The 22,357-nt window shown below is 35.9% G+C and overlaps 3 protein-coding genes across 5 annotated transcripts; 1 reads left to right on the top strand and 2 right to left on the bottom strand.

The window, feature by feature from the left end:
• Nucleotides 1–1,893: 1,893 nt before the first annotated feature.
• On the top strand, nt 1,894–4,839 carry LOC124424279 (coiled-coil domain-containing protein 102A). Its single transcript, XM_046963104.1, has 6 exons — nt 1,894–2,555; nt 2,697–3,427; nt 3,500–3,935; nt 4,010–4,284; nt 4,353–4,429; nt 4,503–4,839. The coding sequence occupies exons 1-6, from the start codon at nt 2,445–2,447 to the stop codon at nt 4,523–4,525; spliced, it is 1,653 nt and encodes a 550-aa protein (XP_046819060.1). The 5' UTR covers nt 1,894–2,444; the 3' UTR covers nt 4,526–4,839.
• Nucleotides 4,840–4,875: 36 nt separating this feature from the next.
• LOC124424287 (elastin-like) lies at nt 4,876–12,240 on the bottom strand. Of its 3 annotated transcripts, none has more exons than XM_046963134.1 (7): nt 11,156–12,240; nt 10,267–10,350; nt 10,018–10,176; nt 9,554–9,941; nt 8,097–9,479; nt 6,759–8,015; nt 6,420–6,619 (listed from the first exon to the last, which is right to left on the bottom strand). In XM_046963134.1, the coding sequence occupies exons 1-7, from the start codon at nt 11,213–11,215 to the stop codon at nt 6,564–6,566; spliced, it is 3,387 nt and encodes a 1,128-aa protein (XP_046819090.1). In that variant the 5' UTR covers nt 11,216–12,240; the 3' UTR covers nt 6,420–6,563. The 3 variants fall into 3 exon arrangements, with proteins under 3 accessions (XP_046819073.1, XP_046819090.1, XP_046819080.1); XM_046963124.1 differs by having other exon boundaries at nt 6,720–8,015; XM_046963117.1 differs by having other exon boundaries at nt 4,876–8,015.
• A 102-nt stretch (nt 12,241–12,342) lies between these two features.
• LOC124424302 (zinc finger protein 77) lies at nt 12,343–17,436 on the bottom strand. Its single transcript, XM_046963148.1, has 3 exons — nt 16,984–17,436; nt 14,833–15,705; nt 12,343–14,732 (listed from the first exon to the last, which is right to left on the bottom strand). The coding sequence occupies exons 1-3, from the start codon at nt 17,054–17,056 to the stop codon at nt 14,020–14,022; spliced, it is 1,659 nt and encodes a 552-aa protein (XP_046819104.1). The 5' UTR covers nt 17,057–17,436; the 3' UTR covers nt 12,343–14,019.
• Nucleotides 17,437–22,357: the final 4,921 nt, after the last annotated feature.

Below are 22,357 nucleotides of genomic sequence, written 5' to 3' on the forward strand. Positions count from 1 at the left end.
ATATCTTTTAGAAGTAATATTTTTTTCTTTTGAAAAGTCATCGAAAAATACTTACCTATGTCTATCGAGAACATAGGAAGGTTATAAAAGTTACGTCATACATTTATTTCATTTCCAGAAGACCAATAAAAGTCCCAATAATAATTTCGGATGTTTTCCAATGCAACATGTTTGATTTAGTGTCGGACATTTTGTGATCGCATATCTGCCTCGTAAATCTCACCGCGGTGGCGCCACTGCATAAAAATATCAAACGTCGATGTGTCCGCGTTCAACCCCAATCCCGCGTAAAATATTGCTCGCGATTCCGTGCAACGGAAATAGCCTTTCATTCCCGTCGCCTGATAATTCCAGAATTTCGCAATTTATACTCCGGAAGGTTATAAAAGATATGCCCGATCGTGAGTTATTATTAATTGCCGTACGTAACGATAAAGTGAAACGTTTAATTTCGATAAAAAAAAAAAAAAGAAAAAAAGAAATAGGGAGAGAGTAACAAATAAAAAAAAAACAAAAACAAAAAAGAGCACGAAAAATATTTCGAACATCGAGTAATATACATTGGGTATATACGCGGTGCAAGATCATACGAATAGATTTCGAAAACAAAAATGGTCAAATAAATTTACCTGTACGATTTCGAATGCAAAATTACGCGTTACCGTTTTCAGATTTCTTTCTCTCCTTTGCCCCACCCCTCTCTTTCTCTCTTATTTTTTTTTCATTTCTCTCTATAGAAAAAGAACAGTAAGATTTCGTTAGGGGGATCTTTCAAGAATAACAATATGGTGAGATGACGTATGTATATCGTTGATATCGTGATATCGGAAATGTTCATGAATGCGAAAGCAAGTTCGAAAGTATAAGATAGGAAGAAGGCAAAATGTAGAGTCTGCTGCATCGCGTAAAACATCGAGTTTATTACTAATAATGTAAAACGAGTGGAAGCTTCGCTATTTCAATTCCGGTTATAAAAGAAAAGAAGAGGGAAAAAAGAGAAAAGATGGGGCAAGGAGGATTATTGAATTGCACAAGACAACGAATGGAGAGAAAGAGAGAAAAAGAGAGAAAGAGCGAGAGAGAGAGAGAGAGAGAGAGAGAGAGAGAAAGAGAGAGGGTAGGAAGGTGGAAGGGTGGAAAGTGAAAGAAAGAGAGCACGCGCTCCCATCGGAATATTAAAATAATCTACCATTACTTTAATAAATCTGTCCCTCCGTTTTGCCTTCTCCGTCGCGACTTTCTGGTCTCCTCTAGCGCGTTCCAGGCAGCAGTCACAGATGTGACTGTACCCCTAATGAGCGCGCTATTTTTCACGAGTATTTTTATCCCGTTTATTGGCTGCCCGCTTCACAAACTGTCGGCTGGATATTAATCATCCGACTCTTACAACTCTGCTTTTATTTCTTCCAAGAATGAAGAATAGAAAGGATGGGAGAAGAAATTCAGGGGACGAAAGCTCGAGCTCCTTCATTACTATTATTAAACTAGAGAACTGTTTCTTCTTACAAACATTCAATAATTATGAAAATATTTCAATAATTTTGAACATTTTTTCCGATCGAAATTGTTCCATACTTTCACATTTTATCATGTATATGTAATTTATTTTATAAGAAAATGTTATGATTTTTATCGTTATCGTTCTATTAGTTACTAAATTTACAAAGAAAATTAACGCCGAAGTTTACTTTTTAATATAATATAATCTGTTTATAAAATGAATAATATATATTAAAAAGGAAATAAAATTTGAACTTTCATCCCCCTAAGAGATGGCAGCACAATATATTGCCACGTGCTAATAACAAACCACTCGAGTAAATTCATATAGTTTGATAGTATTTGCATAGATGGCAGATAAACATGTTTACTGCCATTGTGGTTATTATTTTTTTTTTTAATTTATCACTACCTTATCAAGCCAAGACAATGTTGTATGTTTGTATAAGATATAGAAATGATATTTTATTGTAAGTGTTTAAAAGAATTTCAGAGAAAGTTTAATCAAAAAGGAGAGTACGGAAAATAACGACACTAGCGAACCTATGAATTCGCGGATGTGCGATTGAAATCTTTAGTTTTCCGTAGTAGTGATTTTTTCTGTATATTTGTAATATATCGTTTATAGATATTCAATATATCTATTTGATTGAAGACAAACAAATATTATCTTAATTATATTAACTTCGATAAATACATATGAATGCAACGTGTGTGCACCTGCATGCAAGTGCATGCGAAAAGATAAAACATACGTAAACTGATTGCTTTTATACTAATATATCATATAGGAAATCTCTTTTATACGATGAAGAGAAAAATGTAATAAAGAGATTGTATAAATAACGTGTGATATCTATTCACAAATATTATTGATTTGCATTGTTTCCTAGAATTCAATTGTAATTTTGTTAGAAAGGTAATATAGGTTAGATTTTGGAGTCATGGCACAGTCGACAGCCAGTGGAACGTCATCTCGACGATACATGAGAGAACATGATGTTAATGTATCTTCTTCGTCACGTTATATGGATAGTGAATGGGAAACTAAAGAGGTAATTTTACATATTTGTTAATTATGATTTTTATTTATTTTTTTATTTTTAATAATTGTTATTAGCTATTGCATTATTAATATAAAGGATGGGAATTATTTTATATTTGAAATATTTTTTTATTCATCTTATTAATCTTAGGCCTTACGGCAGAGAGAATTGGAGGAAGCTAGAGCACGAGCTGCTCAAATGGAAAAAACTATGAGGTGGTGGTCAGATTGTACTGCTAATTGGCGTGAAAAGTGGAGCAAAGTTAGAAACGAAAGAAACATGGCAAGGGAAGAGGCCAAAGCACTTAGAGCAAAATTAGAAATTGCTATGAAAGATGCTAATACATATAAACATGAATCTCAAGAATTAGAAATGAAGAATGAACAGTTGAAAAATGAAATGGAGAAAATACATATGTTACTTTTGAAACATGCAGGACAGTTCAATCAACAAATATTCTCGGTGCTGGAATCGGATTCACAATTGAGAAGTACGCTTGGAATTGACGAATTGTTAGATTTTTACAATAATGTAGAACAACAAGAAAAAGGAAGTCAGAAAGAAGCATTATCATGCCAACGGTCATTTGAAGAATCAAACGTTAATGTTGGTAATCATACTGCTTTACCAGATAGAGACATTGAAGAATATGTACTTCAAGGTGCAGTTCCAAAACATGCAGTAGAATTATACAAAGAAGGTTCCTTGAGTACGTTAGACAGAGATATTGCACAATTAGTTGCAGAATCTTCAATAGAAAGTAAAGCAGAGAAACGGCAATCTTCTATAGAAATGTACAATGAAGAAATATTAGCACAGAAACTTTCTATGTTACAACTTAGATTGGATGAAGCTACCAAAACTATTTCTGCTGAAAGAGAGTAAGTCTTTATATAATTAATATCTTTTATCTAGAACATTACTTTTTTTTAATGCTAATGTTGTTTTTATAGAGAAAAGAATTCATTGCACAGAGGTATAGAGAAATTGAGAGCAGAAGTTACACAGTTACAAGAACAGTGCGTTGAACTTCAAGAAAGTAGAGCTGATGCTATGAGAGAGCTCTTGGAGTTAAAAGAACGATATCAAGATGAACTTAGTACTGCACACAATGATTTGGTTGTTGAAACTTTAAGTAAAGAAGGAATGGATCGTAGATTGTCTGAATTATGGACAGAATTAGGAAAATTACAAGCTGAAAATGCGGCAGAATGGGGTAAACGTGAACGCTTGGAGACTGAAAAAATTTCATTAGAGAGAGAAAATAAGCAATTACGTATTGAATTGCATGACTTACAAGAAAGATTAGAATCACGACGATCTCGTCCTCTTTCCACTATAGATACAGATGGAAAGCTCTTACAGCAAGAGCTTTTAGATAGAAACAAGGTTTATATTTTATAGAAATTTATTTATGTTCTGTAAAGAATTAATTGTTTTACATTTTTTAATTTTTTTATCAGGAATTGTCAGATATAAAACATTCTCAAACAAAATTGAAAAAACTCTTGGGTGAAAAAACAACAGAATTATCACACGCGATACGAAGACTGGAGCAATACGAAGGAGAGGTTAAAAGAGTGAGAGGAAGAGTAGATGAACTTAAAAAAGAATTATCTTTAGCTCAAGATGAATTAGATGCTACAACCAATAGTGTACGTAAATTACAGCGGGTTAATGAAGATCTTTTAGAGCAACTACAGTCAGCAAATGTACAATTAGAACATTTTAAAAACAGGTAAATTTTTATTTTCTATATAATATAATTATATTTTTTAAATTAATCATATTCTGCTTCATTATTAGTTCTGAAACAAGTGGAGTGAACAGATCTGTGGAATCATTAGATAATAAATTACAAGATGATGAGGAATTATCTGATGGTATGCTTTAATCTTTCTATAATTTAGGTATAAGCTAATATGAAATTACTTTTTGAGACATTTATTGTTTTAGATTATGAAGCAAATCAAGCCTAATACATAATTGCTATGGTAAATATATTCATATTTCATTTAGATAAGAAAATAGATGGAGTAAACAAATCGTTAGGAGGTAAAAATAATTTATATTTCTTATATTCCTATAATCTTAACACTCCACTGACAACATTCTTTCATTAGCGACTTTGTAAATGTGTATACATAGTAATCAGCAAAATAGGTATTTTGTCTTATTCCTGTAAATGTATTTTTAAAACACTATGCACTTATAAGATTTATTTATATGTTTAATTATTTTCGGTTTTTTTATTTCATATGTATGAAATTTCAATTTTTATTGTAAATAATCTTTACTTTTTATATATTTCTTCATTTTAATTTGTACATCTTTATTTAATGAAGATTTAGATTTTTTAAATTTTATATTTTTTATAATTTTTTGTATGTATGTACACACTGTATATATTATAAGAAAAAGTAATAACACACGCAATTGCAATTTTTTAAAAGACTTACGAAATGTACAAGTCATGATACCTGATTCGTATGGTTCAAATCCTTATGTCAATGTTGAAAATGTAAGTAGAATATGATTAAGCAATAATGCATTTACCTATGTGCCCGTGATTTTAGTGTTACAGTTATGAGATATATTATACTAATTGTAACTAGAGAACAAACATTTTTAGAAATAGTCAGAGTAAAAGTATTTTTAAATTATTGACTCATAAAAATTAACTTATGATTGAATGAATAAAAACGAATAATACTCTTCTTTTATTCCGAATGTACTTTATTAGTAAATCGATGAATAACAGTTGGGCAGTAATACGATAACATGCATTAAAATATTTTCAAAGAGAAATATTGCTCATTTAGAAATATAATTATAATAATATTCTAATAATAATCTCTCCTATGAAATTATGATGTTTATATAATAGTTACTTATTTAAAGAACGATATATTTGTTTTCTTCAATTATACATATTTCTATGGCAGAAAGCAATCTATGAAAGAGATTACGTATATTAACTAAATGGACAATAAAAATTTTACTAGTGAATATTATAAAATAATACAATATGTTTATATATATATATATATATATATATATATATATAATAATAATAATAATAATAATATAATACACACAGTGTGATTAATTAACACTTCATTGGTGTACCATCGGGATATGTTGGTACTTTAGGTTTGCAAATTTTTGTTCTACCATTAGAACCGTATACGATATTGCAAGAAAATGTAAAATATCCACACGTGGAACTTTTAGTATAATATCGATGTTCGTATTTTTTTTGAGAGCTTTTGTTATCATCTATTTTACCAGCGACACTATTTGTTACAGTATAGTAACTAGGTCTAATCGATTTATCTAAATCACGTGTAAGAAAACTATTAGATGACGATCGAGTAGGAGCGTTGAGGTGGTCACCATTATTTTTAGAAATAGGAGTTCCTGTAAAGCGAGGATAATTGTTACGAAGCGATCGTGTTTCCGAAACAAGCGATTTGTTTTCAGGAGTATTATTTGGTTGCGCTGGAATTAGTGCAACAGTTTGCGATTGAGCTTTCCCATCGCCTTTAGCAACTGTATCATCACCAGCAATTGATAATACTCTTCCACGGAAACCAGGTGGAATGGTATAACCTGGTAAGGATTGGCCTGGTTGTAATCTGTCACCTTCTTGTGCAGTATTTGAGTCTTGAGTAACTCGAACATCATATCGATTAGCATTGCCGATCTGTATCATTTGCGATTGATGTTGATCTTCTAGTTTTTTATTAGAAGAAAAAGTTTCTAAGTTGGGTGGAGGATTTTGTCTAACGGGCGAATCATAATCTTCGTCTTCATACTGATCTTCGTATTCTTCCTCCCCATAAACTGGTTCAGCTGCATGTTTGTTGTCCATAGATTGTTCTTTTCTATTCATTGAAGTTTCTGCTTTTTCTTTTGATATACCACTAACAACCGTTTGTCGAGAACTTGAGCTAGTCTGTAAACCATGCCGTTGTGCCTGAATACGACTAAAATCGGCGTCACTCGAGACAGTTGTTACTTCCGTGGCGTCGTTTTTAGATAAGGATGGTATATTACTTGGTTTATATGACCTATAAATTTCAGAATTAGTAAGATTGAAGTTAAATGGCTTTCTAGAAGCTGCTGCGCCAGATCCTGAGCCAGCCTGTGCAGCACCGGTATAAGTGATACCATATTGAAATGATCCCTGTAATTGAGATTGAGATTGACCTCTACGAGCTCCACTTTGAGCAGATGCCGCGCCTCCACCTCGGAAGGGAAGCGAATGTTTTTCAACTTTATTATCATTTTTTAAATATGGCTGAAAACCAATCTGTGCCTGGCTAGAAGTGCTACCTTCGCCATTAGCTTGTGCATCAGCCATTCCACCTTTGGAACTGGCTTGCACCTGAGAGGTTGTTCCATGATTCCAACCGCTACTTTGAGCTCCCGTCGAAGTATCACCAGAATCAGAATTTAATTGAACCTGAGCTTGACTCTTTCCACGACCAGCAACACCTTCTGCATTACTTACAGCACCATCTTTACCGCCACTTATTTCAGCTTGAGCACTTCTATTAATATCACGGGTACCAGCTTGCGCCGAAAATGATGCAGAACCACTGTAAATTCCAGACACTTGAGATTGTGCAGTACCCTGTCCGTATTTACCTTGGGCGGATGCACTTGCCTCTGTACCAGAATCAACTTGTTTTACGGAACTAGCTGCTTGTGTATCTGCACCATCATCTTCTGCACTCGTGAGCGAAATATCTTTAGGTTTTTGATAATATTGTGACGCCTCTACGGTACCGACGCTTCCTGGATATTGACCTGGAATTGTTTGACCGCCGATTCCACCTGGATAGTATTGATTAATAGTAGGATATTGAGGGATACTAGGAATATTTGTAATTTGACCAGAAGGTAGTATTCCGGAAGGAGGATACTGTACACCTCCTGTTCCTGTAGGTCTTGTTCCTGGTATGACACTTCCAGGATAAGTTCCAACGCCTCCTGGCAAAAATACACTAGAACCTGGATAACCTCCACCTGTAGTAGTCACTCCAGTAGCTCCGCTTCCTGGTAAAGGTGCTCCTGGATATACGGTTCCTGGAGTTATAAATCTAGTCATACCTGGTTGTGGTACTCCACCTTGCGGAGTGCTAATTCCCGGTATTCCAGATGGTATTCCAGGATACGATATAGAAGTACCGACGTCTGTTTTAGCAGATGTAACAATATTAGGAATAATTCCTGCACCAGAAACTCCTCTTCCATCCGTTGTGACAACTCTACCAGGATAAGCAGGACCTCCCGTAACAGTACCAGGAATTCCAACAGGATACATTCCACTACCACCCACAGTAGGAACTCCTTGACCACTAATACCCGTTGTGTCTACTCCAAGTGGAACTCCACCAGGATATGTTACCGTTCCACCTGTCCCAGTACCAGTCGGATAAGAAACTCCTGGAATTGAAGTTTCTGAAAAAAGTAATTGTCCATAAAATTATATTTCTAACGTCATAAAGCTACATTTCTATCGTCACAGTTTATATACGATACCTGCTGGGTAACGTTCTCCAGGTCGACGTAGTGCTTCTGATGGAACACGTCCAGGTATTATAGTACCTCTTACAGGTTCTGAGTAAGTTCCACCATCTGTTGTTATAGTTCCTCGAATATCACCACTAGGATAAGTACTACCTCCAGTTGGTACAGTTCCCCGTGCAGTACCTCCAGGATACACTCCAACTCCAGTAGTTCCTGTTACGGGTCCAGCTGGATATGCTACACCACCTCTAATTGGCACAGTTCCCGGTACAATACCTCCAGGATATACTCCAGCTCCTCCTGTTGGTGTAGTTCCTGTTACTGTGCCACCAGGATATGCTACATCACCTCCAGTTGACACAGTTCCCGGTGCAGTACTTCCAGGATACATTCCAGCTTCTCCTGTTATAGTTCCTGTTACAGGTCCACCTGGATATGCTACACCACCTCCAGTTGGTACACTTCCCGGTGCAGTACCTCCAGGATATATTCCAGCTCCAGTAGTTCTTGTTATGGTGCCACTAGGATATGTTACATCACCTCTAGTTAGCACAGTCCCCGGTGCAATACCTCCAGGATATATTCCAACTCCAGTAGTTCCTGTTACGGGTCCACCTGGATAAGATACACCACCTCCAGTTGGCACACTTCCCGTTGCAGCACCTCCAGGATATACTCCAGCTCCAGTAGTTCTTGTTATGGTACCACCAGGATATACTACACCACCTCCAGTTGGCATAGTTCCGGGTGCAGTACCTCCAGGATATACTCCAGCTCCTTCTATTGCTTCTTTTCCTGTTACGGTGCCACCGGGATATACCACATCACCTCCGGTTTGCACAGTTCCAGGTGGAACACCGCCAGGGTACATTACACCAGTTCCCGGAAGAGTACCACCAGGCCCACCACCCCCTGTTGTTCCTGGTATGATGCCTCCAGGATAAGTTGGAACACCTCCTGGCACAAATGCACCTGGATAAGCTCCACTTGGTACAACACCAGGATATTGTCCTGGTGTTACACTTCCCGGTTCAATTGGTCCAGTGGGATATGTTCCAGTTCCTGGTTGAATTCCTCCAGGATAAGTTTGCCAATCAGTACTTTTTGGTACCGTAGATCCAGGAACTATAGTTTTAGGATATTGCTCAGCCCCTTCTGTTGGTCTAGTGCCAGGTACCATACTTCCAGGATAATCTACCGCTATCATTCTTCCTGGAGTTCCACCAGTACCTGGTCCAGTAATATATTGTCCTTCCTTAGACAATCCTTGAATCTGTAATTTACCTGGAATTTGGTCTACGTGAAGAGCATAATCAGGTTGATATCCTGGACAGTCTTCACAACCATTTCCACTTGAAGACATACTTTGTGCTTGGCCCATACCATGATTACCAGCTGAAATATTTAAATTCAATAAATGATAAGATATCCTAGAATATCAAGATATAATAGAAATTATCGATACATACCAACAACTGCTCGAGATGACTGCTGTGTTGCTTCCGCTTCGGCTTTGCCTTCTGTTTGTCCGTCGTTACCAAGATTTAAATATTGCGATTGAGTTTGTCCTCGGAACCTTCCACGAAACTGTGATGTTTGACGACGTATTCGAATTTTCTCGAATTCTTCGTTCAATTTTTTTCGATTCTCTAATTGAATTTCTCTCTTAGCTCGACTGAGAAGCGGTATCAATACAACATCAGCAACTCTTTTCGACGAGATATCATTTTCATCAATTGGAATCTCGTTTAAGAACGGATCCAAATCATTTCCTACAATTGGTTTAGTTTCTTGAAGGAGATAAATATTACGGCCTCGACAAAAATCTACGATTCGACCTCCTGCTTCACGCCATGCCTGATTTGAAAGAAATATGATCGAGGTCATGAAAATTATTCTAAAAATTTGGTTACATATTTAAATAGACTTTTACCTCGAGCTTCGTTAATGTCTCATTTGGAACATAAAGGATTTTTGAATTTTGTTTTTCGCGATATCTTATTCGAACATCTTGATAATGTTTTACGTGATCCTCTTTCAATTTCTCCAGATAACAAGCATTTTCTTTTCTATCTTTATAAGCGATGAAAAACTGTTAACGATGAAAGAATGATCATTAATAGTCTATCATTATGGATACCTAGTACGGTAAATAGAGAGAAAGATTGAATTGTCAATTTACCGTTTGATCATCAGTGAAAGCCCATTCTTTGTTGATTGACTCATCTAACTTGTCATTAATCGAACGATCAAAACGAGTTTTCTTCTGTAAATAAAATAAAATATCGGATTTAACGTCAATTTCATCATACCACATTCAAGTTAGTCAAGATTTCGAGACTTTGATTTTCTCTTAAACACGAGCTTTCACGATATCATATCGTATGTTTCTAACAATAATTTTTTATTGGAGGAAGAAAGTAGAGCTAAAAAAAGGCAGGATAGACAAATCGGGAGCAGGCCAAGTAATTTCATATCGGTTCCGTTTATCTCGTGAACTCTGATCTTCAAATCTCTTTTAGAAACATCTTCTAGTCACATGAATCAGAATATGATCCGTGCTACTAACCTGTTCTAATTCGACAGTATGATTATATTAAATTAATAAACAATTTAACAATCACGATACACGTTTGTCAATTAGAATAAAATAATTATTAATTATAATAATTAAATAATAATTAATTATTATTTATTCATAATTTCTTTTTTCATTATTTTTTTCGATAGAAAGACAACAAAAGACATTCGTTCGAACAAAAAGCATGTTTAGAAATTATCTGAAATGTTTTTCTGCACGTCTATCTAAATTCTAATGGAAAAGGAGAATAGTCTCCATAACTACGCAGAAAATTTATGCAAAAATATAACGTAAATTAATGCACTCTCAACAAGTTGAAATCCGATAAAACTTATACGAATAATTTCACTTTCGCACATTTTACGGATAATTGCAGTTTCGAAGAACGTGCTTTTAAAATCCCTTTTAAAATAATTTTCTAGAGATTTTTTTTTGAAAGGAAATACGAAAGACAAGATAATAAAAATTTTATTAATAATAACGAACTTACAGAATAGTACGAAAATGCCGTATTTATGAAGCAGATCAGGATAAAGAGGATTGGCCGCATGGCTTGTGCCTCTTCGGGACGTTTCTACTATTAATTTCTACGTTGATCTTCGTTGCTGCCGAGTCGTCAACTCCCACTCTGTTCACTCCTTCTCTTCTTCTTATTCTTCTTCCACTTCCTCTTTACCGGTTCACTCATACTCGCACATTTCACGGTGGAACATCGATTTAAAAAGTTATTGCAAAAATTCGACGAAATAAAATAAAAGAAAATTTTCAAATGAACATTTTAAACGATGTTAGAAAAAGATTTATTACTTATTATCGGTCGACATCATTTAAATAACGTTGTCATTTTTTTTTTCTTGCGAACTGATAGAAAGAATTCTAAGAAGAAGACATATTGTGAGTGTTGCGTTATCTCTACTCTCGCTCGACTTCATGCGGATCTTGTTACCTAAACTTATGATGTGAATATGTGTCTTTGCCGGCAACAACCAAGATATACTTTCGTGAAGTCCGATAAATATTGATACTACGAAATGTGTATTCACACAATTGAGATCTTGTATTTTCATAACTTAAACTTGTTGTCTCTAATATATATATATATATATATATATATATTATACAAATGAAAGATAAGACCATCGTGTTTTTTATCTATGAAATTAATTCCAATTTTGCATTAATAACTAAATTTATATATATATGTTATATAAACGAAAGATTTGTTTTTTATCTATGCAATTATTTTTATATTAATTTTCTTTTCTATTTATATATAACATCTGATTACTAGATAAAATATATAATTCTTATAGAGAAAATTTAACTGTATCGATCACATTAATTTTCATTGACATGAATCGATCTCTTTGCATGACTGGATAAGAGATGCAAAGAAGACGTTGACATGGTCGTCATCGTCATCGTTATCGATCGAAATGATTTCTTCTTCGTATGTCCTAATTATTGACTTCAATTCATTTACTAAATACAGCAACTCTCTGTTTATTATAGTTCGAGGCATTACTAACGATCGTACGGTTCATCAATCCGATAATGGGACCAATGAATAAAAACAAAACGAGTAACTGACATAGACTACTTCTCTTAATGGGAATTTACATCTTGTTCAATGATTTCATATTAGTTATTGAAGAAAAGGAAAATACAAAAATTATGTACATGATAATAGATATATATGTATATATTTATATATATATATATATATTTCTTGTTGCGATGGACAAATAGTTTCACAATTCGTACAAAAAGTGAGTAAAATATTCACATAAGGCACTCCGATACTACAAATGGCACATACAATTATTTACAATAAACAGCGTATCAAACTGTCTTTAATAATATGACTACGCATCACGTTCATCTAATTTCTAAATATGACAAAATTGGGAATGCTATTTACAATGTTCGAGTAAAATGATTACTACGGTAATGTTAAAAGAAAGAAAGAAAGAGAAAGAAAAGATGTAAATACTCGAATTTGATCAGTAATTAGGATATTACATAATATCATTGATCCTTTTACTGATCTAACGAGATATAAAACTATCTTACAATAATTTTGTTTTTGAGTAAATATTAATAATATTATATCCTTTCGTATATTAATAACCGTTGCCACTCGAGTTCTCGTGGTAACCACCTCACTCGTGGCAATTCCTACTTTATCGAGCTGCGATAATGTTCATTTATATTTTTCAATATCTCATCGTTCGATGGAAAGTTAATTCTTAGAACAAAGAATGAACAAGACTCGCAAGAATAATATAACGAGTCGCTTCGATGCGAAGGGTTACGCGCTCGTTGTAGCAAAACGGACTCGACTAGTTCACACTCTGATCCTTACCGACAGTCGGTAAAGGATAAAACACAAATGAAGAAAAATTCTTAATTATCATATATACTGCAACCTACATCGTACATACATACAACATATAAGATTTATCATTAAAATTTTTTCAATCACAGATAGAATACATTAGAGATATAAGTAATTTTACGATAATTAGTATCGTCTTAAATCCATTTAAACATTTTACGATTACTTTCACGATTTCTTATACGAACTTGACAAAGAGAATATTTCTTAAATTAATTATTTTAGTTGGACTAAATCTAAACCGAGAAATTTTTTACTCGAATTTATGAAATATTAAAATCGATCGTACTACCTTAATTAAAAACAATTCGTAAATTCTACTGTACAGATCTAATATCACTATGATTTCGTCAATGTTCTTCGTGTAATTAGGTACGCTCGTATGATTATATACAATCCGCGAGGCACCTTTTTTAGCTGCCTTGAAGAGCACGTGAAGAGATTCTATTGTTGAATCTAATTATAAAATAATTATATCAATGTCACTGTAATTTAATTAAGATTTGTAATAAAAACATGACGTCCCTTGTTTTGGAAAATTCGTCAAATAGCGTAGAAATTTGGACGATCATTCAGCCGTTGATAATGAAATATAATAAAATAAAAAAAAGATGTCCTTAAGATACGATCAATCAAAAGAACCCTGGGAACGTCATTTAAAGATATAATGCGTATGATGTCTTAGAACGTTAATATTAATTACAACTATTCTCTACATGGTCCCTAATTAGGAAGATACTTTAGACAATACCCGTTCACGTAATGCACGTTGATCATTATTTAAATTCGGCACTTCGTCATCACGTGTCGGAAATCGACACACCTTTGGCATCGAAACAAAGTAAAATTGATCTCACCTCGATTACACAATTTCGTTCTATAAAAACAAAAGGAAATAAAATAGGAGACTAATAAAAAGAAACTAGTCGATAAGATCGAAATTTTTTTTCGTTGTTTCACGCGATCGCCAAATTGAGTGTCATCGTTGTGGGTCTCGAGAAAGCCGAAGTTCTCGTTGACTCGGAATAATCAAAGGTATTAGAAGGTTTTTTAGCTTCATTGAATCGACCCAAGTGTTCTGGATTGGGTGATATCACCGAGGTTCTAATGACCATGCTGGAAACGATCTCAGTGGTTTTAATCTCTTGCGACTTCCCATCAAGTTCTTTGAAAGGACGCTTAGCTGGTGGTGGAGTAACATTCTCGGTAGCACCAGTGTGTTTGATGATAGCTGAAAATGCTGATGGTGGACAGGTTTGATCATGTTGAAGACCTAAACGTGGAACGATCACGCTGGTTGGTGAAGCTGTCATACAGGAAGACGTTGTCGTTGTACTCGTCGTGGCCATTGCCGTCGTTGTCGTAGTCTGCAAGTCGTTCAAAGCATCCAAAGCCGTTGAAACAGGTTCGTTCGTTCTACCGGATGTTATCGATGAGTTAGACGTTATCTTTCGTTCGGTCGATTCGTTCTTCTCCATGGAGGAGCGATGATGCGCTCGCATACAGGACGATTCTTCGTGTTTATAAAGATAAGACTTTAAAGCAAATGCCTTGCCACATCGAGCACACACGTGCGGTTTTGTGTTCGAATGCGTTTGGATATGTGCACGGAGATTTGACTTGTCGGCGAAAGCTTTGTTACAAATTGTACACTTGAACGGTTTCTCACCTGTAATCGAAAAAAAAAGAAGAGAGAAGAAAGATTTAGTTCGTTTCTCAATTATGTTCAATTTGAGTAATTTCATTGACCATGTCGTATTGTTGCTTACCTGTGTGCGTGCGTATATGTCCTTGAAGCAACCATGGCCTGGAAAAGCACTTGCCACAATAGTGACACTTGCAGCCCTGATTATGAGTCCTAACGTGCATACTGAAGGCAGGCATGCTTACATAAACCTTGTCGCAATGTGGACACCTCCTGGCCTTCTTATCACCGAGCGATCTATGTGTTTGCCTATGTCTGGCTAGATTGGAGGACGTAGAATATTTTTTTCCACAATCAGGACATTCGTGATCCTCGTTGTCCTCGCTTTTTGCATTTTCTAAATTACTCTGAATAGTTCTACGAGCTTGTTGAGCGGTAGGATTTGGTGATTCGCTGACATTAGTTGCCTTTGGAGGTGGTTCAATTTTGTTTTCCGTCACGAAGGGAGTTTCTTCCCGGGGATGATTTGTCTGATGATGATGATGATTTCTGTGATGATGACGATGATGTGGAGGCGATAGTCTTTTAATCCCAAGCATCTCTCGTTCATTTTCGATACTCTCGAAAAAGAATCTCGTCCTTTCCAAACTTTGTTCTTCTTCATAGGTATTTCGCCGTTCCTGAAGACGTTGCTGTTGGTGAAGATGATGATGATGGTGATGATGATGATGATCCTTCGTTCTGGGCACAACTGCTCTGCTACATTTTTCCGTAGGATCGGTATATCTCGGTGAACTTGATCGTTGATAGATCAAATTGTTAGGATGAATTAAGGTACCGGCTGCTGCAGCAAGGCTTACTTCCGCAAGTTTCGTAAGATTGTACAATTCTTCCGGACATTCCGAGGAGGTCTCGCTGCCGCATTCGCTAGCACCATCGGAAGTAGGCTGAGCACTACCATATTCGGCTAGCCTAACACCTCGTTCAGGACTTTGACCTGTATATAAAAAAGAATAATTTTTTTTTTTTCTTTATCTTCTCAATATTTTAAGATTATCAAGTTCATGCCTCGTGCGTTCAATGTACTCGAGCATATCGACGGCTTCGCGTCGAAACGTTGAAAGCTCGAGTGTTAACAATACCAAGTTAGTCTGGCAAACTTCCAATAAGCCTCGAACTCGCATAAATTCCTATCGACATCTCGAAGTTTTCCTGCCTGCTCTTTTTAACATCACTTAGTACAAAATGGAAGCATCTTAAAAACCTTTTTGACATGAGATAGACGAATCTCGATAATGATAGATTACTTATGTTACTCCTCTTTTGAAAATAGAAATACATCTCTTGATTTATCGATAGTTAAACTCAACAGGTGGTTCTTTCGTGGCCGAATAAGCTTGAATTAGCTCATGAAGTAAATACCTTCAGTTAGTTTATTTTAAACGGAAAAAGTGAAAGAAGGAAGAAGATTCTATACGGCTAATTATTTTTTTCATTCTTTCATTTTCTCACTTTACTTCGCGAGAAACTTCGCTGTTACTATTTCATGAGTTTTATCGCTTCCGGAATAAACAGGGGTTTTTCCACGATTTATATCAACCAAATGGATTCGGTTATGAGCAGTAAATCCGAGCAGTAAATTCGGGATGATTCGTGAAACACGCAGGCACTTTCGAGAGTTCGCTCGCAGCTCCGTTTTTGGGGAGAACGGAAATAGCGTGCTTCATTCTCTCTCTCTCTCTCTCTCTTTCTCTCTTTCTCTCTCTTCTTTCTCGCTCATTCCGCGTATTTTCGAGCGCGTATGCGTGTTGCGCTTGTAAAGAGGGTTTGGAGGGGTTGACGGCATCGCGACGGTATGCGTCGTGCGAGTTTCGTGACGCACCTAGTATCTCCTATTCCTAAATCTCTAAAAAATTTACCGTTCAATCGTTGTTAACTAAATCTTATTCTCTTGTATCTTTCCTAACGATTTAAACGAAATCTTTAATTTATTAAAATTTAAATAAAGGATTGATCTTGCAAAAAATGACCCGTTTATTATTATATAAATTTCTTATTATTTAGCTATATAGAGATCATATCAATTCCTTTCAGCGTTCATTATCAAATAAATATAAAAAATCATTGATGTTAACGTTTTAACGTCCAACTATCAACCCCCGACATTTAAAAATAAATCTAAGTCATTCGCGAATTATCACGAACTTCAAATATCGATCGCAACGTTTTATTCACGACGTCTTGACGATTTAAGAAACTATAAAAAGATTCGCACCTCCAGCGGAAGTATCGAACTCCTCCTCGACGCCATTGTATCGGCGATGAGTGATCAGGAAAGCCCTCGGCATTTTCTCCTCCGTGCTATCTTCCTACCTCTTCTTTTCCTCTTATTATTCTTTGTTCTTCTTCGTCTTCTCCCTTTTCCTCACCACTTGATCTTTCCTCAAAGAATCACACAAACCATGGCATTCTAACTTCGAACGAAGTCTCACATTGAACCAACACACGCGATTTGGTGTCCTCGAATATTTAAAAGAAAAAAAGAAAAAAAAAGAAAAAAAAGGAAAAAGGAAAATAAAAAGGAAAAAGAAAAAACGAAAGAGAAGATGGGGAATGGGGAAAGTAATAAAGAGGTAAATCGAAATAAGCGAGTCTCGTGTGCGACACGAAACCCTCGCGTTTTTTACGGGCCAGGGGTGCGTACGCCTCGGCAATTTCGGGCGCAATAGTTCCTCTGGCTAAGATTCGGAGCTACATATAGGAGCGCAGCCTCCCTCGCTCTTCTCTTCCCTTCCTCATCTACCTCTTTGCCTTCTTCTTCTACTACTACCAGCACCACTTCTTCTTCATCTTCTTCTTCTTCTTCTTCTTCTTCTTCTTCTTCTTCTTCTTCGTCTTCGTCTTCGTCTTCTTCTTCTTCTACTTCTTCTCGTTCAGCTGGCAAGTTGCACGCGTTCCCTCCTTCGATCACGAATCTGTGTGTAGGTATGTGTTAGTTTCTATGTATTACGTGTTAAATAGTGTGCGTTCACGCGTACGGGAATCTCATCGCTTCGAGTGCGGATAATAAACTCTCGCGCGTGCACGTACCTACCGAGAGCTCGGAATATAGAATGGACCAAAGAAGCTGAGAAGCTTCTCTTCTACCACCTTCTACAAACCACCCTTATCGTTAACCGTTTTATTCATGTAGGCGATCACTTTTTTTTCCAGTGCCTATTATTATTGCCGGAATGACCGAAGGTATTATTCATGCAAGATCGTCCAACCTCGTGGAATATTGTCCTTATCCTTTTTTTCCCTCTCTCTTTTTACATTTCTTTTTTTTTCGTCTCCTTTTTTTCCCTTTTTTTTCTATATCTTTGTTCCGGTGGACGTTCGAGTCATTAAATAGAAGCAAGAGATAATTAATAGCACGCGTGGGATGGATAAAAATATCGAGGATCGCTCGTTAATGGAAATATGTATTAAAAAGAAAAGGAAAAAATTAAGATCAAATTTTCCTTAAAAATATAAGAATGTGTCACTAGGTACGTATTCGTAAGACGAAGCTAAAAATGTTTTTAGCTTGAATTGATTCATTTTATGTTGACCATTCCTCTATGATTTAGTCTTTATCTTTTTGTTTTTTTTTTAATAATTCAGATGAAATTGTCAAATTATCTTTTGTTCTCCTTCATGCTTATGATCCATCATATATAATTATACCACAATTTCTATACAAAAGTCTTCGATTATTTTACGAGGCGAAAGAATAAATACTATATTTTTCATGAAATTTACGTTGATACGTATAAGTACAGCGTGATTCCTGTTGGCACGGATCAATGCATTGCATGGAGACTTGAGAAGGTCGAAGGGTATTCCTTAGAGATCGATATCTCTTCTATGAAGTTATACTATCGTTGTTCTCGGTCATTGAAATAGTTCATTATAAAAAAAAGAAAAGTATTAACAGTTCAAAATCAACGAGAAGATAAGAGAGAAAGACGATTTAAAAATTTCGTTATCTCGAGTAACACGAAGGTCGGCAAGAAAAGGGAGAAAAGGGCCCTTCGACGTTGAATCGACGGCACGCGCTCACGCTCATTAACTGTAACGGACCCAACGTAGAAATAGAAAAAACAAAAAATTTTTTCCCTTCCTTCGGCTTTTTTAACATCGAAAATTAAGAGAGAAAGAAAAAGAAGGAGAGAGAGAGAGAGAGAGAGAGAGAGAGAGAGAGAGAGAGAAAGAAAGAGAGATAGTATAACTCGAAAGCAAAAAGTAATGCAAAGCTGGTAGGACGTGATTCATCGAGAAACACACACGGGCTTTTTGCTGAAGAGAAGAGACGAGTGATACTTCCAGGAGAGGTACGGTCATCGGAGTTGCAAATGTCTCCTCTAATTCCAGGAAACATGTACGTCCGGACCAGAATACAGGGTTGAAATTTGATCCTTCTGCGTTATACGATTCATTTACAATATTTAATGATAACAAATGATAACAAAAAAAAAGATCATTAGAGACAAATAAAATTGTATTTATTCGAAAACGTTGTACAAAATGATTTCGATAAAGAGAATAAAAAAAACAATTCGTTGAGACAAATTTGGACATTTGAACATTTTATCAAGAAAATGTAACAACGTGTTGCTCTTAGTTTTATGATCGAAAGAGCGAGATAAAAAGATACATCTCGCGCTTGTCTGGCACACTGATCGTGCTTCCGTTCAAAATAGAACTTTTCTCTTTCTCTCTCTCTCTCTCTCTCTCTCTCTCTCTCTCTCTCTCTCTCTCTCGCTCAATCTCGTTGTGCGTCAAGTGATAGCGAGCAATGCTTTGGCAAAATGCTGTATTTTCAACGCCACCGATATGCGCCACCACACTTCATCATGTTAAATCGAGCAATTAACATTTAAAAAAATATCCGTACGGTGAATCGAACGTGAGCTATCAATGTATGTTTGAAGAAAACTAATCTCGTATACTCCATTTTCTTTTTTGTAATTTTAACAAAATACATTTTCACGAGACGTTAGTTTGTTTTTTTGCACGTTAGAATTCGGCTTAAGTCGACTCGAGGCAGCTTGGGAGGTAATAAATAAAGCCTAACGTGCAACGTTGAAGATAGAGAGAGAAAGAGAGAGAAAGAGAGAGATAGAGAGAGAGAAGAAAAATGCTGTTAAGCGCCATTTTGGATAACCATCGAAAACCGGAGATTCGAGTGTAACGAACGACAATGTAAATGTTTTCGCGATACAACGGCCGGCTCGTAGTTCTCGAAAGAATGGAGTATGCAAGGAAGGCATCAGGGGGGCTTTTTAGTCGACTATTGAATGAATGCCACGCGAGTTAGTCAGCGTCGCGGTGCTAAATTCGGCGGACGCCTGGCGTCGCGCCAGAAGAACCACCCAGCGCACCAACCTGCTTCTCTATCCTCCATAGCCACCAACGACACGACGAAGAGGACGTAGCCGTTATATCCGTCTACCACCTTCTTCTCGCAGATAGAAACGACGTTCCTTGCTACGCCTTTCTCGCCAGTCGGACTTAGTTAAAGAGCAATCGACATTCCTTCTTTCATTTTTCTTTTTTTAAAAAGACGATTTGGTCGATAAAATTGTTTCGTTTCATTACAAACAACTCTAAATGTTTCATACACACATATATATATATATATATATATATATATATATATATATATATACGTATAACATACGTATATATACGTATATTATAGTGTACGTATGAATCAATAATTATGAAAATAGTTTAAGTTACAATATATATTTATCGTTTCAAAAAATATAGTAGATACGTCTTTTCTTTTTTTATATTATACAGTATAAATAAAATTGAATTCTTAGAAAATTTTGTTAGAATTCTTAGAAAAATTTATCTTTACAGATTCCTCATTTATTATTTCGAACGATCGTATCATTGTCGAGTGAACAGGTGTCCAAGTAGGATCGACATCGTGATCGAGCACGCGTATCGACGCGTTCGCGCTCGAAAATAAAGTCACGAGTCTCTTCTCTACTCTTCTCGTTGACGCAATTCCGAGTCTCTGCCAGGACGGATGCATGAGTGTGTATCGTCATCGTTCGCGCGTGTTTATTATTCGTGTACGCGGCGTGATAAGTTTGCATCGCGGTTAACCACGCTCGAGCCTTTTTCTTCCACCTCTCTACGAACCTCTTTTTCTTTTACCTCTTACTCTTCTTCTTCTTCTTCTTCGCCTTCTTCTACGATGTTTTTCTTCTGGCGAACGACGAGCATCCTACAGGTGCCCGAAGGTGTTCTCGCGGTGGGACGCCAAGCGTAAAGTATTTTCGGCAAATCTTGGAGAGGCTCCAGGTGTGGAGGAGGAAGTTAAGAAGAGAGATAGAATAATTTTACGGATTGACCACGTGCGTAACAACAAAGAGCATGAGGTTAGATTAGAAACAAAGTTCTACAAAAACTGATTTTAGATGAATTATATTTCTACTTTTACATTTTTTAGGAATTATCGAGTAATCTACTAAATATATATATATATATGATTGTAAGGAAAAATGTCTTATTACACATCTTTTCACTTTCGAAATATTATCGTTTAACAATCTTTCCTTTTTTTCTTTTTATGCTGCATATATAAATTTTTTTTTGATACATACATAAATCCTATATTTTCTACAGCACAATTAGTACATATCGTACTCGAATTTTTAGATATGATATCAGGCTTTTTTCCTTATAGCCACAGATATGGAAATAAAGATATATAATTTCGACTTATAGGAAAATTTAAAATATTAACGTACATGTGCGTGCGGGTGTATGTGTGTGTATTAGTAATAAAAAGGAAAATACATGTTTTATTTTAACGAGATACGATGAAATAAAATAAAAAGTTACGATTATTTAAGAGTGAGAGAAAGAGAGAGAGAGAGAGAGAGAGAGACTATGAGTTGGTAATTCTCGTATCCACGCGTTATAAATGCTATAAATAAAATTAAGTAAAGCCGGAAGGCACGAGCTCGTCTAAGTACTTCAGCTCTCAAAGAAAGCCGCAGAAGAAGAGGAGAAAAAAGGAGAGAAAAAGAAAAAGAAAAAGAGAGAGAGAGAGAGAGATTAGGTACGAAGAAATAGTTCTTAGGGAAAATATTAGGTTGAGAGAAGTTTAATTTTTTGTTAACCAAACGACGAAGGACAAGTCATTAAGAATGATCCTCCTAGAATGAAGGACGAATTTGGGGATAGGGAGAACGAGTAATGTCTAGAGCATTACATAGTGTACGTAAACAATCCGGAAACGCCTGCTTCCCTCCTATGATAAATCAACACTCGTCGTATGAGAGCTTAAAGATTACTCCCTTTTTCGACGAACGTGTCAACCACCACCATCACTATCATCTCTAGCTTTTGAACTCTCCTTCTGTTCCTCAACGAGAGAAGTGGAAAAAGCACGCAATTGCTGTTTAAAAGGTTCGTGGGTGGGTCGCTTTTCAAACGGGAGAAATCAAGAAAGAAAGATCGTAAAGAGAAAAAGAGAAAAAGAGAGAAAGACAGACAGACATACAGAAAGAAAGAAAGAGAGAGAAAGAGAAAGAGAAAAAGAGAGAATGAGAAAGAGAGAAAGAGAGAGAGAGAAGTTGGTCTCGGCATGGGGTTGTCGAGCT

Source organism: Vespa crabro, chromosome 1 (genome assembly GCF_910589235.1).
Source record: "Vespa crabro chromosome 1, iyVesCrab1.2, whole genome shotgun sequence".
Lineage (NCBI taxonomy): Eukaryota > Metazoa > Arthropoda > Insecta > Hymenoptera > Vespidae > Vespa > Vespa crabro.